Source organism: Argiope bruennichi, chromosome 6 (assembly GCF_947563725.1).
Source record: "Argiope bruennichi chromosome 6, qqArgBrue1.1, whole genome shotgun sequence".
Taxonomy (NCBI): domain Eukaryota; kingdom Metazoa; phylum Arthropoda; class Arachnida; order Araneae; family Araneidae; genus Argiope; species Argiope bruennichi.
This window is the reverse complement of record NC_079156.1, coordinates 84,076,446-84,095,034: the sequence shown is the minus strand read 5'-3', so window position 1 is coordinate 84,095,034 and position 18,589 is coordinate 84,076,446. Positions and strand designations below refer to the sequence as shown.

At 26.5% G+C, this 18,589-nt stretch overlaps 1 protein-coding gene across 2 annotated transcripts in view; it reads right to left on the bottom strand.

Moving 5' to 3' along the window:
- The window catches only part of LOC129971401 (CCR4-NOT transcription complex subunit 6-like), a 186,849-nt gene that overhangs the window by 158,989 nt on the left and 9,271 nt on the right, over positions 1-18,589 (bottom strand). For both annotated transcript variants that reach the window (XM_056085141.1, XM_056085140.1), the window contains exon 4: positions 4,422-4,523. In XM_056085141.1, coding sequence (XP_055941116.1) covers positions 4,422-4,523 — 102 coding nt within the window. The remainder of the gene's footprint in view (positions 1-4,421; positions 4,524-18,589) is intronic.

Here is an 18,589-nt window from a genome sequence, read left to right as displayed (position 1 = left end):
TTCAGACCTAACAGGAAAACATTCATCAGAAACTGAAGATAACTAGCAGCTACAAGCCAGTTATTATCTTTCACTTTTTACTAACAACAATAGTTTAAAGTTACTCAGCCATTGAGGAATTTATAAAGAAAGAAAACTAATTATTATTGGACACCAATATTCTGACTTTGTTTCAGCAAGATTATGTAGTGAAACACATTGAGGTACAAGTTTAAGAAAAATTATTTTTTGTTTAATATAATGCAGAATAAAGGACATCATTCGCTATATTCCAAATATGAATGAAAAGAATTATCACAAATATCATAGAAAGTTATTTGGTTCAATACCTGACATCACTAATTTTTAATCCCTCCCAAACTAAGAAGATAAATGATAAAATTAAAATGAAGAAATTACACCGAAAACTACATTCAATTGTAGGGTTCGGTTATAAGCAGGACACTTGCTTAGTTTTATAGATCCTGGATTTATTTGAGGATTTTTAAAATTATGCCGCCAAGATTGCCAAGCTAGGTTAACATAAAGCTCCTTAATTATACATAATGCAACCATTTTAGCAATAAGATCTGGAGGCCAGAACAAAAAAATAAAAATCTGAAAGAGAAAAATTCTTTTGGCAAATCTGAAGGTGAAAATATATTCTTTTTTATTTAGGATGAATGCAATTCATATGCATAACGAAATGTCCGTAGAATTAAATTTGGAAGCCACAACGCTCCCAATCGAAATTCTGCAAGGAAATAAAAGTCCCTATGACGCACTAAGACTAAGGTTACGGTTAACGATTAATGACTTCTAAGCAATGGAAGAAAATTTAGCTCAAAAGCTATTCAATTAGAGTAATTATTTTGTTTTCAATAGCTAAAAGTATATGGAATTGAAATTTTCGCTTTCCCCCACAATATAACCTATTTAGAATTCGTCAGAGACTTTCATCAACCTCCAATTTATCTTTACACGGTTTCCCTAATTTTACAGCAATTTCTTTATTGCAATAGAAATTTTTGAAAGACCGAAAACTGTTGACGAAAAAGCACCAACCATTTGCTAGTGTGCTATGAAAATATTCTAGAAATTTTTCCATAGAATAGAACCTTTATATATATATAATATATATAAGAAAATCAAAATCTCTCATTGTGAAGAAGTTCAGCGCCATGACAATTAAAAAGCGAGATGAAAAAATGCGTTCAAAAGTAAATAAAAATTTAATTTTTCTTTCATACTAACATACATTGACAATAATATTGTAAACAAATTTGCAAATAACTTACATATAAGTACAATTTTCTAAAATTTCTTTGATACTTTTAATTTTTTAAATCTTTGCTGGCTCTAAAAAATTAAGTAGGTTTAGTTGTTTTTAGAACGGAAATAACTTAAAAATACAATAATATGTTTTTTTTTTTTGCAAACTAAAATTTTTATACATCGGAGAAACCTCGAGGAATCTTCTAATTCGATAATACAGAGGTTCGACCTGCACTTCGAAGCATTTAGAAATGAATACCAAATTTACCATCTCGACTGAATTACTAATGAGGAAAATATGTTGTCTTATTTTTACAGGCACATACAAATTCAAACGCGGAATTTTGACACAAAGAAAAAGAAGGTGTAAAGGCAAAGTCCAACCATAAAATAAAAATAACAAACGAGAATGCATACGCGCAACGGGCATTGTTTTAACGAGGCGGCCAAGACGTCAAATCAAGAAGGTGGACGTAAGAATAGATTTTGCAAACTGTCCGCATATGAACAAACGGGGTTTTCTTCAATTGTCTTCCGTTATAGCCGAGTTCATGGGCAGTCAGTCAGCAGTTTTGTTCGGTAGTGCTTTTTCTTTTCTTCCTTTCTTTCAAGTCGTGACGTCGGTCGTCACCAGTTATAGGTTACGACTACACAACAGAAATAGAGGAAGTGAGGAAAGAGATAGGGAAACGGAAAGCGCGAAAATAGTACAATATGCACGACCTACAAATAAAACATTTTTAACTCGATTCATTTGAATTCGCATTATGCAGTCTAGAAAATACAAGTTAAATTTGAAAAAATTAATGTACGGTTGCATGCGGATATGCTTTGGGAATAATCCGAAAAGTAACTAGTATTTTTATAAATTACTCCTGAAATTCAGAACTATGGCTGCAATCGCACAAGTCCTCTTTTCAAAATGTTATTTTTAAAATAGAAAAGAAAACTACATTTTTTCTCTGCCTCCCTTTCAGTGAGTCATACTTAAAAACCATAAAAGAATTCTCAGACACAGAAAATTTAATTTGATTACATAAAACTAATATTTAATTTTAAAGAAGCACTGAGATTGTACTAAGTGTTGAAACTTGGTTAATTCAAAATCTTAACTTGAAATTTCAGCTATTTAAAATTCATATTAAATTCGTAACAATTATTCTGATTTGGATCAGTTAAGGAAAGAAAAATATTCGTACATCAGAAATTTTAAGCAGAAAATAGAATTTCGAAAAAATCAGATGTGAATTTCATCGATTATTACAGATTTATTGAAATATATATCCAACAGAATATTTTGCGAAAATAAGGGCATTTAAAATAAAGAAATGACAAAAAAAAAAGTCTTAATGGGAATTGTAGTACTGAAATTATTGAAATATGAACGTATACCAATCCTTTAAACACAGAATTAGTTCTAATTTATAGAGAAACATTGTAAAACTCCTTTTAAAAGATTAATACCTTCAACTCAAAAAATGTAGTACTACAAAGTAATTTTAAATTAGTGAAAAGCATCTATAATACAGGAAATCAATTTATATACCCTTTAAAAAAGTCTTAAATGCAAACTAAAGAAAAATAAGATAACACATTTTACTGAAAACTGTCAAATGGCATTTAGAAGAGAAAACTAAATGCCATAAGATGTACAAATTTAGTAAGGAATAAAAAGATCTAGTACAGAACACTAGAATTGGAAATATGGAAAGTGCAATCGGGATAGTAAAACTTCTCAAGTAAAATAAATTTCATTGAAGCAACACAATATACTCTTTCAATTGAATATTTTGGAAAAAAATAATCACACAAATTTAAATAGGAAATATTATGTGCAAGAGTGTATTTATTCTCAACAAGGTTAAAAGGTGATTATCAGTAACTAAAAAAATACTTAAAATCTGATGAAAATTTTGGTCCCTCACCGACTATATAGAATCAGGGCTTGTCATCTGGGGGATATGGTGGATGCAATGAACTGGCGCGAGGTCCACAATTCAAATCTCAGCCATGCGACATTGCATTTAAGGTTGGACTAATGCAATGTCACATGGCTAAGAGAGGTTCCTAAAAAAGTTTTAGATGACTTGGTACTTAATACTATTTATATAATTTTTTTTAAATATTATTTTAATAAATGAATTTATTTAAAATTGCACTGCAATCCAATAACAGCTTTAATACATTTACTTTAACATCTCCCTTATTACATTTACATCCTTAAACCATCAACAGCTGATTTAATATGTGATAATTAACATTTCATATAGTACTTCAACATTCAAAAAAATTCTAAATTATAAGTAAAGCACTGCAAAATACTTTGTGATAATTAAATAATCAATTCTTCATTAAAAGACATGAAAATATTTTCCTTCCAAACAGCATCAGATATATTAATTTTAAAAGTGCATCTTTTGAATTTATGATAAAAAAATTTTTGAAATTTAAAAATATAACAAAAGTTTTTACACAATGAAAATATTTTCAAGTTTACAGTTATTATTTCATATGTTTCTATTGGCAATGTGGTCAAATTAATCAATATGTGCTATTTTATTTATTTGTTAAAGCATATAAATGCTGTTAGTATAGAACATATACAAAATATAAATTTTTGAAGCTAAATTTATAACATGTTTTAACTGAAAATAAACACATTTAAGAAATAATTTTCATTACTTACTGTATCATTCACTCATGACCTACAAATCAGAATTCTAAAATATGTCTGAGCTTATTAAGCTACCCAAGATACAAATCTTTTTACAAGCATTATAACAAATATATGTTTGAATAATATATATGAAAAGTATAGTTAGGATTGTGACAAGTCAAATAATTTATGGTGATATATCAATCTATATAGAGAGAGATCTTTTACAAATTTTAACAGCAGATCAAGAATATAGAAAAAAGTCATTTTTGCAATAAAACATCATTGGATTGCAAAAATATTTCAAAGATCAAAGATTGCCAATGACGTTTTAGGAATTAATGGATAAAACTATATACTATATATATAGTATATAGTATATATATGAAACTATATATATAGTTTTATCCATTGCCAATTCAAAACAATTACAATTCTCAGTAGATATCAAAACTTCTCCATTTCTAAAATTTGACAAATAAGACATAATAAAAATATAATCGTAACATACCTGGTAAATGATCAATAAGATAACTTAAAATGTCTTCAGTGCGGCATGATGGACGATTAATGATTTCCATGATGCGACCACCTAATGGATTTCCACTCAGTTCTGAAATAAAATTTAAAATGTATTAAAAATATTCTAATAAAAACTGCAAGTCATAGATGCATTAATAAAGATTTTTCATATTCTATCATTACTAAATATTTAATTAAGTCATATTTATTTAAGTTAATATCTAAGGTAAAATGAAGTAAATTTTTTTCTCTTTAATAAAGTAATGCTTTGGAAATGTTAACTACTAAAGAATGCAGAATAATTAAAATAAACATTCTACCACATAATTCACAGAATTTTTTTTAATATCAAATTGACTGGGAAAAACAAACTGTATGCAAACAAAATGAAAAAGGAGAATACCTTAATAAAAACGAGATTCAAGTATTTTAACAGAGAAGTATTTATTATTTCAGCACTAAAATAAAGCTAAATTTTTACAATTTTTCATTAAGGAAGACCTTAATACTTTAGTCTGATCACCAAACAAAGTACAGCAGGAATAGTTTCAGTTCATTTATTCAAATTTAATTATCTCACAGAAATAGAAGAATTGAAACTTGCAAAGAAAATTATTTTATACTACATTTACATTGACTTTGAGTTCCAAAGATTATATTTTAGTTGAAAATTAAAGCATCTGTTGATAGGTATGACAGTAATCAAATAGATGCATCGCTTGAAAAAATATCAATCCCTTTATCAAGATTTCACTTAATTGACAGCTTACATAAAACAATAGACTGTTGATAAGGGAATGAAGATTCAAATCCACAATATTTGCACTGTAAATACTAAATTTTTTTAATATCAATATCATTACAGCAGCAGAAAAAAAAATGGTAGTTAAACTTCCACACTTTCCAATGAAAATGAAAAATGCTGAGCTTTATGCATTTGTTAATTATAATGAATAGATGTTTTTTCTGCATATAAAATTAGATAGCATTTTTACAAATTTCTATTTTCAAATATGATTTAAAAAGCATTAGTAAGTTCCAAACATTATTATTTATGATATTCTTACATACAAATTTTGCAGCTAATCATGCAAAACACAAAAAACTGCTGATACAATATGTACTCATTTTAAAATCTAATGGTCACAGTATATTTGTAGCAATAATAGTCAGCTATTTTTTTTAAATAAATATCATTTAACAATAATTAATACATAATTTTTACACAAAATATAAGAAAACGTACATAGACATCAATGAATAGTTCAATTATTATTACAAAAACACAAACTTGTAGCATTAATAAGACCAATATTTTTATTTCATGCATTCAAAAAAATATTTCTTAGAATAAAACTATTTCTTAAACAATAAACATATGAGTATAATTTTAAAAAAAGCTAAAATTATGCTTCAAGATTTACATAAAGAAACATTCCAAACAGTAAGATAGTTAATACACAAAACATAATTTTAAGTATTTTCATTAACTACAGCTATAATATTTAAAAAAAAAAAAAAAGTGGAATGCTTATTGATTAAAATCAAATTAAAATTTCCAATTTGACATTTTTCCTAATAAAATGTTCCCTTAAGTAGTTGGTGTAAAAAAAAAAGTATGTAAATGTTCCCAAGTAATCTCTCTGAAAATTTATAATTTAATTTAAATAGGAGGAATAACGTCAATTTCTTTGAAAAAATAGCCTTAACAAAGATATTTTTTTAATATCTATATATTTTACATCATAATAAGACAATTTATGACTAATATTTTTTTTTTAATATTTTTGAATTTTACTTTTCCTCTAATACAGTAATGATTAAATGTGTTTATATTTAATTGCTTCTTGAAAAACGTGAAGCCTTTTTTGTTAAAGGAATTAATATAGTTAAGAAAAAACAATTATTTAGCTTAATACACAAATAAAGTAAATATTTTGCAATAATTCTTCATACCTACATAGTAAATTTATTCACATAAACCAGCTAAGTCTCAATTTCTAAATGCAAATTTTTTAAAAAAATTTTTCCATATCTTAAATTTATTGAAAATTTAATAAAAGCAGAAGTAAGTTGTATTTCTTCTAGGATTCATACCCAGATCATTGCTTCTATTTTTAAACTTTTAAAAGCAATCTATTTTTAAACTTTTAAAAGCAATCTATTTTTAAACTTTTAAAAGCAATCTATTTTTAAACTTTTAAAAGCAATTGTAAAAAATATTTAATTAAAAAAGGGGTAAGATATCAAATTGTTAGATAAAAAAATTCAATATCTACATTAACTTTTAAACAATGATGCTGATTTTTATAATCATTAAAACTCACACTAAACAGTTCATCTTAATTATTTATCCACCAATGTTTCAAAATCAGAATGCAATCATGATAATGAATCAATATAAATAAAGATTAAAACACAAAAATTTTTATCAATGTTTTTAATGATATTTTGAGGTGATTTTTTTCTTTTAAATTAAATTTTTAAACTTATAAAATTCTTTTTAATGATTTACAAAAATTTAATGTTTCTTTTAGACTTTTGGTGCTTTTTATTGTAAATTTTATTAAAGGTAATTTTTTTTTCAGTTAATAAGCTGTTATTTATTACATACATAAAAATGAGTTAAGTGTAAGATTTTGCAATACAAGTAAATATTTATAGTGACATTTTAGAAAGGTATACAAGTTTAAAACAGTATATTTCAAATTTGAAGCATTGTTAAATAAGGTTTTAACAAAGGAACTGCATCCCTTCAGAGAGAAAATTCTTTTAATCCTTGATATTTCAGCTTATAATCATGCAAATTGTAGATTATGTATGTTTCCAAAACCAAATAATGTTATAGTTTAAAAATATATAGACAGAAAAGAGGAGAAAAATTTGTCAGAAATTTACACCTTCACTAATAATTGCATTGGTACTTGGTATTGGAAGAATGACAAAATAAGATGCTAACAGGTTTTCAAAGCTCAATAAATATAAGATCTGAAAATTTCCCAAACATTACACTTCAAGAAATTTTCACATCTCGTTTTCTACTTCATAGCAACTTTATGGAAACAATTTCAAATTCAGATTTATCTGATATGGATAAATGCCAATTACCTCCAAATGAAATATCAATGACAAAAAAAAACAATTCAAAAAATCTTTTAGAATCTATTGTACTAGTTAATATGCAGGGAATAATAAATATTATTTCTACAAATGGATAAAATTTCATCAAGAAAATTGGACACAAATTTAAGTTAGATGTAGATGTCCTTGACAAAGTTTTACTCAAGATAAAAACGATACAAAACTCAACTGAGTAGTAAAAAATAGTGGTGGAACTTCTTTAGCAATGAATTAAACATTTCAGTATATGTACCAGTTGACTAATATAAAAGGAATTATATAAAGTTACAATGACATGTTTGAAGTCATGAAGACATATAACAACTTTTTTAAACTAAAAAATCATACAGAACACCACAATCATCTCCAGATATAATGAAGAATGTTGGATGGCTTACATCGTTTCTACAACTTCAAAACATTATGTTGCCTTAAAAAACGTTTTTTTAGTGCAGAAATTTTGAAACACTAAAACTGGAAAAATTTATCTTGAAGGTGTTTTAATGAAGTCATATGTTTAAAACAAATTGATTTCAGAAATGAAAGAAAAAAAACTGAACAAGAAAATAATTTAGTTTCAAAAATAACTTCTTGAAGGCAGGGAATTTCAACTTGAAAACAGAAAAATTAGGATCTGCTGAAATTCCAGAAAATTAGAATGCCAAGAAGGTGCGAGGACAGAATGAAAGAAAGATGAAATTAGATACATTTTAAACTAACCATTTAAAAATATATCCTCCCCTATATATTCATAATATAGAAAACATTTAAAGAAACATTCAAACATTTTTAGAAAAACATTAGAAACATTTCATTATGTACATTTCACCATACGGCAGGAGTAAGAAAAAGCAGAATCTAGGCAATAAGGAATCACCACCTCCTCTGCAATTTTCTTTAATAAAAAAAGAGTTGGAGGTACACAACTGAAAAGAAATGGAAGGTACTGCCCTTTTTTAAAGCTATCCAAAAAAATATTACAAGTTTAGATCAAAAAATAATTATGTGGTTGAAAATCGATTTTTTGCTCGACTTCTAAATTACTTCAATTAAAAAAAAAAATCAGACAAAAGCTATTCATAAGGATGAGGCATCAATTTTAAATTATTTTTCTAACTTTGAGGAGTTATCTATACTTATAATAAAGCTCAATGTGTGTGTGTGTTGGCGCTCTACAGGCCAGACCGTTTGACATACAGCTACCAAATTTGGTACATGTATACCTTGGAGGTTGGGAATGTGCACCTGGGGTTTCTTTTTTCGAATTTTTAATTAGAATTTTAATTATTAAATAAAAACTAACTTTCCCGCCAAAAAAATCTTCTATTTTCCCCACCGCCAACTTTTCCGCCAAAAAAATCTTCCATTATCCCCAGCGCCAAACGAGAAAGGCTTCAGTTTTTTTTTTCTCCCAACAGTAATGAGGCTAGGGTTAAAATTTTTCGGCGGATTATTTCAATCGGTTCTGTTAATTTTCTTAATGTTTGATGCATTTAAAATTAAACATTGTTAATGAATCAATCTTTCAGATTCATTCTGAAGTACTTTTGAATTAAAATAAAACAGAGTAAAGGAAATTAAAAATTTCTAATCCGCATAGCGTTACCCCAACTGGCGTAGAAAAAAATCACCTATTTGCGTTACGTAACCGGCGAAGAAAATTCACGCATGCGCATTCTGTTCTGATTGTTGCTATGACAACGTTATCAATGGATGATTTAAATTATTTTTGGGTTAGTTGCATGCTTTTGTAAGTAAATTGTATTTATGTGAGTTATATATTTTTTGTATATGCTTATAGTTTTAAGTACATCGTTTTTTAAGTAGTTTTTTTAAAACCTGTTTTCAACCGTTTATTTTAAACGATTCGTTTTATTTTCTTAGTGTTTGATGCATTTAAATTTAAACATTGTTAATGAATCGATCTGCTCATAATGAATCTAAGAAAATTTTGTTGACCAACTCTTGAGATATTACATAAATTAAAAAAGATATTCTTTAGTGCCCATAAAGTTTAAACGCTGAGTGACTCTATTTTCAGTAATCAGATTATAAAAAAATGCTTCGTTTCAGTAAAAAATATTATATTAATTGAAGATAAATTCTTTCCACTTTAATTTAAAGCATAAATTTTACGAGGGTAACAGAAAATGAGAGAGATACATATTACGTTATGACTGAAGGCCTTTATAATATTATGAATGAATTATATGATAATCAAAATTTGAAGTTTTAAAATATTTTGATGAAGAAGCTATTAAAGTAGAAATTGCATAAAATATTTAATTATTAAAATTTAAACGAACATTAAGATTGGCGAACCGGCTGGTCGCCAAAGGCGGCTAGTAGGATAATAAAAATTCCAGTTTCACCCAACCACTACCATTTTCACTTCCTTTGAACCGGCTGGCCTAGACCGATCTCTCAGCACATTTCAAATTTAACTAAACAACTTGAGTTATGTTGTTCACAAGTTAACACAGGCAAATAGTAATATAAACTTTGCTGCTTGACCACAGTTAAAAAAAATCTCCAGAAATGTTCCAAAAATCATGCTGTAAAACTGTTGTAACAGGTATTGTTCATATCAAGAATCTAAGTTCAAAACTAACATAATTAGTTTTTGTTTGAGGCTAATAAATTAGCACAAATAATGAAAAATTATTTAACCTCTATTCTGAATGTAAAGTTAAAAAAAATAAATAAATAAAGAGGAAACATTAAAGGGGATGTAATTTTAACTTATTTGCCCATATTTATTCTTGCATAAGAATTAATGTAATGAAAATTATTCATAGAATTCAAATTAAATAATACTATATATTTTAATTGAATTTAAATAATGCTCATTTTTTCTAAATACCTCACTGTTAATAACAATTATTTGCCATAATACTGATTTTATAGTTTCTATTTGATTATTTTAAAATTTACTTTTTTCTATAAATTAATATAAAAATATATCAATTAAACCTGTTCAGATTAATAACAGGTCCCCCTCATTTCTTTTTGGAGGGTGGAGGTATCTTGAGATTGTTACTTTTGTCAAATGGGCTTTTTTCTTTTTAAATACATATTTTCAACATTTCAATTGTTTTACAGTCACTAATGCAAGCTTCTGCTTTTAACTTTCAGCAATCCACTGATGCCACTATGGGGACATTGAAACACTGAGTTGCATGCATACTTTAGATTTAAAATAAATATTTATTTTTTTTATTCATAAAGTATAGACAGAATCACTACTGAGATTGCAGCCATCAATTTTGATTGTTAATCAAAATAATTATGCTGTCTTTTAAAGAATTTAAAAAGCCATTATAGCTTTAAAAAATGCTTTTTTTATTCAGTAAGATTTTGAAAGAAATATATTATAATACAGATTCAAGTAGAAGTCAAATATATAAATTTTAAAATAATAGTTTAAAGAATTAGGAATAAGAAATTTTTTTACTTTTTAGTAGCTTTAGAAATTTTTTTTATAAATATTTCAACCTAAAGCTTGAAATGTGTATTATAGCACAATGATAATTCTAATTCTTCCTCTAAGATCGGATGGTAATCCTACCATCTGATGTTAGAGTAAAAATCAATAAAACATATCAAAATATTACAATGATCCTAAAAAAGCTCTGCTATTAAAATTACCAGAGGTCCATTTGTTTTGATATATCAATGAACAATTTCCCACTAGGTCAATAAAACAGATACACTATGTACTACTGTTTTATTTCCTGATGGAATTATGAAATAGTAATGTCCAGAGATAATTAGGAGGGGGAACTGAAATGGACTTAAAAGAGAAACTGTAGGTATAGCAAATATTGTCACGAAGCCTTTGGTTGGTAGAAATAGAAAAAATTTCCTATCACATCATATAACATATGGTCTAAAGGAACAATTTATTAGGTAATGAAACAAAAATATGACTGCTTCAAATATATATGTAACATTTTTCTTTCTACTAGCAATATTGATCTATTAACAGAAATTTTTACAGTCCTCAAATTCATACAAAATCCAAAATTTTCTGATATTAAATCTTTTGCTTAATCATATTTCATATTAGTTAATAACAACATTCTGGGTAACCAAAAGAACTATGAGCACAAAATTAAAAGATTCCAGGGACTATTTGGAACCTTTCTTAAAAGAACAAACAGAAATTGTCCCACAAAGATATCAAAGAATTGGGGGGGGGGAGAGAAAAGAAAAAGATATCAAGACAGTAGGGGCAACATTATGATAGAGCCCCAAAGCCAAACTTCTGCTGCAATCAAAAGAATAGCATACATAAAAAGAGCTCCTTCATGTCTACCTTAAACACTTATTCTGTAATTTTTTAATCATGTTAATGCAATATTATGCATTTTAATATATTATTACTGATATTTTAATTTATTAAAATATTTCATTTTCATTTTATTTATTGATATTTTTGATACAAATATATATTGATACAGAAGTTGTATGATTTATTGATATGTCTCCTATTTTCAAAGGAAAGTAATGAACTGATTTCTCTAAAGAAATAAGATGATTAATTACATTGATTTTATTTTATTGTTGATTTATACTTGAAAAAGTTTTGATATGACTTGAATACTGAATATATATGCAATTTAAAAATATAAAAGAATTGTTTTGAAAAGTTGCAACTTGAAAAAACTATTTTCTGAAGTACAGAGATGCAATTCACAAAAACACACACACACACACAAAAGAAAAAGGAATTCCAAAAAAGTGACAAGAAACAACACACAAAGGAAAAATGTGCAAAAAGTATGAATTAGATAATCAATGTACAGAAAAAAGTATAAAAATTATAGTACAATTGACTTTTCCTTTTCATCAATATTCATTTCAAAATATTATAAAAGTAAGAAATCAATAGTTTATGATTTTCCCAAAGTCACCTCACGAAGTAAATTGTCAGGACAAATTTATATAAATGCACAAAAGACAACATATGAAAGGAAAGCCAGTTCCTAATTGTGAGCATATCTGACTAAAATATTTTAGTAAACTTCTCCTTAAATAGTAAATGGATATATGTAGCATATCTCGGATATATTACTGCCTTTTTTCTTTCTTTTTTACAAGTCTTTCATTGTTATAATTCAATTGATGTTTCATAGTTTGCTTTTGAACATTAGTCACACTGGTTCACAAGCAGTTTCATTTTGTGTACAAGATTCAGATGTGGAAGAAATTAGTGTCCTGAGACTTTATTTTTTCTGATGAATATTTCTCTGCAATTTGAAGCTTTGTCATATATTGTGTGGCAATAAAGGAAGAACTTCTACTTTCTCACCATGGCAGAAAATTCTTATTGTGATAAATTGTGAACAAAAATCTTTTTTACAGAAAACACAGAAAAAGATTATAAGAATCCAAAAAGTGGGAATTCATGGGAAAAATTTCATCTTCTAGAAGCAACAGTTCCAATTGACATCTTTCTTTTGAAATTGGGAAATAAACAAAACCCATCCCCACCAAAAGTAGAATTGGAACAGATATACATAGAACAAAATTGGGAAGCATTTATATTCTAATATAATTCAGAATTTTAGTTCATTCAGTTGATTAGTTGATTCAGCATTTTAGAATGGACCGCAATAAAGACTGACCCAGTAGAGTGTTCTCAGTTGGAACATTTGAGAAAACCAAAATAGATAGCATTACAACTTTTCACCACATATTGCTATTAAAATTTATTTTTAACCATGTTTCAAAGATCATGGCAAATCTAATTGGTCATTAGCAATTAAATTATGGGTTCTGTTTAAACCTCTCGCAGCATAATTCTTTTATCAAAATAGGTTCAAATATTGGGAAGCGTTTCTTGTCCTATATCTTTGAGCTTTAAAAAGAGTCCACAAAATGTTGCAAAACATGCTTGTATATTTTGCAGAAGCATGGACAACTAACGCTATCTGTTAACTCAGATCTGGGTGAAACCAAAAAAGCCAAAATAAAACCATGAATGGGAAAAGAGCAAGTTGCACAGCTAAGTAGACAGAAATATTCCATCCCCCCAGGTTGCACAAATTTTGCTACTTCTACATTGCTCATGGAAATTGCGGGGCATGCAACGAAAGGGTCAATTTCAATCTAAATGTTCTTAAGCTTAGATTCTAATACATAGTGGTGATAATTATTAGTATATATAAATTAATATAACTATTTTATCTTTGCATATATCTTTAAAAAAACAATATTACTCACAACTGATTTACAAAGGATAATAGCTGTTAAATATTCACAATGAAACAAAAATGAAAGCAAAAAGAGTTAAATTCCATACAAATAAGAGTTTCTAAGGAAAATTGTAGAAAGGTCTTTACTATTAATAAAGATAAATGTGTGTGTGTGTATGTTTAGCACTCTACAGAGAAGACTGTTTGACAAACGTCTATCAAATTAATCAAAAATCTCTGAAATTTTAATTAAAAATTAAACTGAATTTTGGCATTTTGCCAAGATAACTTCTAAAAATATTATAGCACAAAAATTAATTTTAAAAAATTAACATTTTTTTTAATTATGACACTTTAATAGTCTTGCAAATTTTTCCTGAATTTTGGCATTTTTTAAAAATATTTTTTTGCTTAATTTCCAACAATACTTTACATTGTTGCTATGAAATTCAAAAGGGTTTTTATTACTTCTTCAAATATTTAATCAAATGGTTTTCTTCCATTGATGAAAAACAAAACAAAGAAGAATTTTGTTTAGTACATGTATAACTTACATGCCAAATTAAAAAAAAAAAAAAAAAACTGAAGTTATAAGAAAACAGACATTAACGCTTTTATTATGGTATGATGTCATGGGACTGATCTTCATTAGAAAGGTTCATGTACACAATTAATCGAACATATGTCAGATAATTAACACAACTTTGATGTCTAGCAATTTGATGGTTATAAAATTGAATAAAATCAATATTCCAGTGAAAAAAATTGATTGACAAAAGCAATTAAATATCAATATAAATATTACAAGAAGGAAAAGGATGTGAATAGAAAACATTTATATCTATAATTAATGAATCATTAAATAACAAGATATTAATGCAAAATTTATATATCAATGCAAGTATTAAAATAAATCATCAATAAAAGTTAATATGGCATCAAGATAAACAAAAGCACTTAAAAAATATTTAAAATGCACAATATATGCATCATTTTACATGTAGAACGAAAATTATATAGTTAAATAGTAACTATTATTAGTATCAGAAAATGCCATCTATAAACAAATTTGAAGACAATTGTTTATGCACTTACTCTTTCAATTATAACTGAAAACTATATGACATTGTATAGAATAGAATGAAAAAGTAAACAATATTATATTTAAAAGAAGAAAAAAATAAAACACTGATAACAGAATGTGTGTCAAAAGGTTATTATATATCAAATGTGAATGAAATGACCAAGTATTTATTGTAAAGAAATATAAATTTTAAAAAAAATCTAAACAATTATAGAGTAAAAATGATATCTATTGAATACTGATAACAAAAATTAGCCTTTTTATGCATAGTATGAAATATCACGCAGTCATACACAATATGAAATGTTAATTTCATTAGATTTCATTTTGCATTAAATTCATTGCTTTATCAAAATGGAAATCTGAGGACAAATTAGGACAACAGAATGTTAAAATAAACATGCAAATAGAAATGTATTTAAAGCCATCAAAAGGGATCAGAAAAGAAGGCTATTCTGGAGTTTGCAAAGAGGGAAAAAAATTAATTTGGGACATAAAAAAAATTCAGCTATTGTCATAAAATGCATTTCAAATACAAAAAGAAAAGAGTAAAACATTTAAATAGCTTTAAGAACCACAGTAACACAGTATTTTGATAACAATTTGCATTCATTAATCTATACTAAAAATAAAGATGAATGTGCACATGTGTGTGTATGTATGTATACAAGTATTGGTGTCCTACAAAATGGCCAGACCATTTCACTCACAGCTACCAAATTTAACACATATATACCTTGGAGAATGGGAATGGGCACCTTAGATTTTTTTAAAAATCTTAGTTAGAATTTTTCATTAATTAAAAATTAAGCTGAATTTCGGCATTTTACTACAATAATTTCTGAAAATGTTATCACACAAAAATATTTAAATGATACCAGTTTTATAACCACACAAATTTTTACTGAATTCTGGCAATTTTATATATATTGCACTATATCTAACAATAGTTATACTGCTGCCTTGAAGTTTAAACTATTTCCATTATTTTACCAACTATTTGATTGCATGATCCCCCCCCCCCCATTGTTGAGAGTCAAAGAAGGAATTTTTGTTTAATTGTCTAGTTTACAAGTTGTATAAAAAGAAAAATGAAGTTGCAATACAGTAAAATATAGAAGATAGATGAACTGGATATTTAAGTTTTTCTAAGTGCTATGATGTTATGGAACTATCTCATTTAGAAAGGTTCATGTACAAATAAGTACAACAAAAATAACAGCTTTAATGTCAAATAATTTGACAGAATCATAGATATGAAGTTACATCTAAATGATTTGATAGCTAATTGATATAGATATAATATTCCTGGCGAACGAGCGGGTTCATCTTAATTCGCATGGACTAAAGTTTAATGGCTTGAATAAAATTAAATAAAAAGAAAGAAAAATTATTTATGACAACATTATGCAAAAAAGATAAACTTAAATTTCAGAAGCTGCATATATTTTTGTTCCAATGAATATATCTAAATTGATGACAAACATGAATATGTATGCATGTTTCAGTGTTGGTGCTCTACAGACTAGACCATTTGACCAAGAGCTTCCAAATTTGGTATATATACACGAAAGACAGTTTGAATATGCACCTTCGAGCAATTTTTTTCTTCAAATTTTAAATAGAATTTTAATCAAAAATTAATTTTAACTTTGGTGTTTTTACATAATAATAGAAAATATTACTGCAAAAAATAGATTTCATATCATTTTTAAAATGATATGAAAGCAAAGCACTTTAAACAAAAAATTATTCTTTTAATGATATCAATCTAATTGTCATGTGAATTTTTGTTCAGTTTTTGCAATTTTAAAAAAAAATATTTTTTTTATTCCATTATTTTTCCAATTTGAGTAGTATTCAATATTAAAGCATATTTTGATAGGTTTATCATATTTTGTTGCGCTTAAAATTAAGGTCTTAAGTACAGAATCAGGCAATACTGGCAAATTCTTACAATATATACAAATATACACCGTTTCCATGCTCTGATGCTTTTCTAACTGGATATATAAAAACGCGGACAGAAAATTAAAGAAATACAAAGCAAAATGGACACAAAAGTGCCATGTTATTGAAATAATGTATATTATGTGTATCAGAATTTGGAACAAAAATATTTAGTTGAATAATTGAACCATTAATCCCAGCAACTCAACTGGTCGCAAATTTTTTTTTTATAATATAAGAAAACTATTCACTGAATGATAGCAATCTTCTTTTTAATAAAAAGAAGCTTTCACCCTTATAAATTAAACAAAAAAAATATTCAACTGATTAAAAACAAATTAGATAAAAACAATTAAAATCTTTTTTGTTCAAACTGAAATACTGAATTAATGCTTCATATAGAAAAAATCTTGCAGCTCTTAAAGATTACAATCAGACCAAAAGGAAATATAAAATTTTTAGTGATTATACGCTAAACAAAGAGAAATATATAAACAAAAATTTAATGCAATAGTGACAGAAAGAACATAAAAAAATCTTTAAAAAAATTTTTTTAATCCAAAAAAATAATTATTTTGCTTTAGGCAAATCAAAATCAACATAAAGATATACGAGTAATCTAACAAAGCATACTTGAATGAGCAGTAATTTCAAAACATTAATTGCAAAAAAAAATAATAATAATAATAAATAAATTTAAAAAAATGGCATTAACTTAAGAATCGATAGTATTTGTTTAATGATAAATGAATGAGATTGCAGAGAATAAATAAATATTAAATTTATTATACAGTCGATTGCCAAATTTTAAAAGGAAAGTGCAAGTTCAGAGTGCATAGACAGATTCCATATTAAAAAGTAAACACATTCTAAGTTTTTTTTAAGCACCTTTAGAGAAAAAATAAAAACAAGCCCTTAAGCTAACATTTTTAAATCATTTCATCATTTATTTCACTCAGTCAGTTTTAACTGAGAAATTTTCTTCAAACTTTTAAAAAGGCAAAATTGTTGTTTTACTAACATATATCATATGTATAAAAAGGCAGAAGTGGGTCATTACTGATACATTTGAAGAAATGGTTTTATGTGCTTTGCCATAAATACATGTGAAACCAACTGAGAATGTCTCACCACTGCTTACTTCCTAATTAAAATTATCATCCCTCTCTCTGATATAAAAATTAAAGACTTTAAAAGCAAGACCATGAATGCCACAAATACACAGATTATTATTTTCAGAGATCCAGTATAGAAAGGAAAAAAAAAAAAAAAACTGAGTATGCTCCATAACTTTTTGGCCAACTAATTAAATCTAAAATTTATGACAGAGCTGCAATTTTAGAAACAAGATAACTTAGAAAAATTTATTTATTTAATTTTTTTGTTGTTGTTGTTGTTATTACAACATTTATATGCATATGAACGTACAGACCGACAGATGGTCAACTTGCTGATGAATTTGGTTCAAAATTTTGATATTGATTTACACTTTAGATGCTAAAACTGCATGCCACATTTTATTGATGGCAATTTGTGTCTTGAAATTATTCTGTTCACTTGCATTCAGACAAACAAAAAAAACAATAAGAATGGTTTTTTTTTTTTTTTTTTTTTTTTTTTTTTCAAAATTTGACTGAAATTGGCAAATTTAGAATCAAGAAGCAAAGTGCTAAGACTTTTTCAAGTTATATGTTCACAGATAGACAGCAATACCAAAAATGTGTTTTTGGAGGTTTGAATCAAGGAAATAGAGTAAAATATAGAACTCCAATTTTTTGACGATTACAGTTCTTTCTCTTTGAA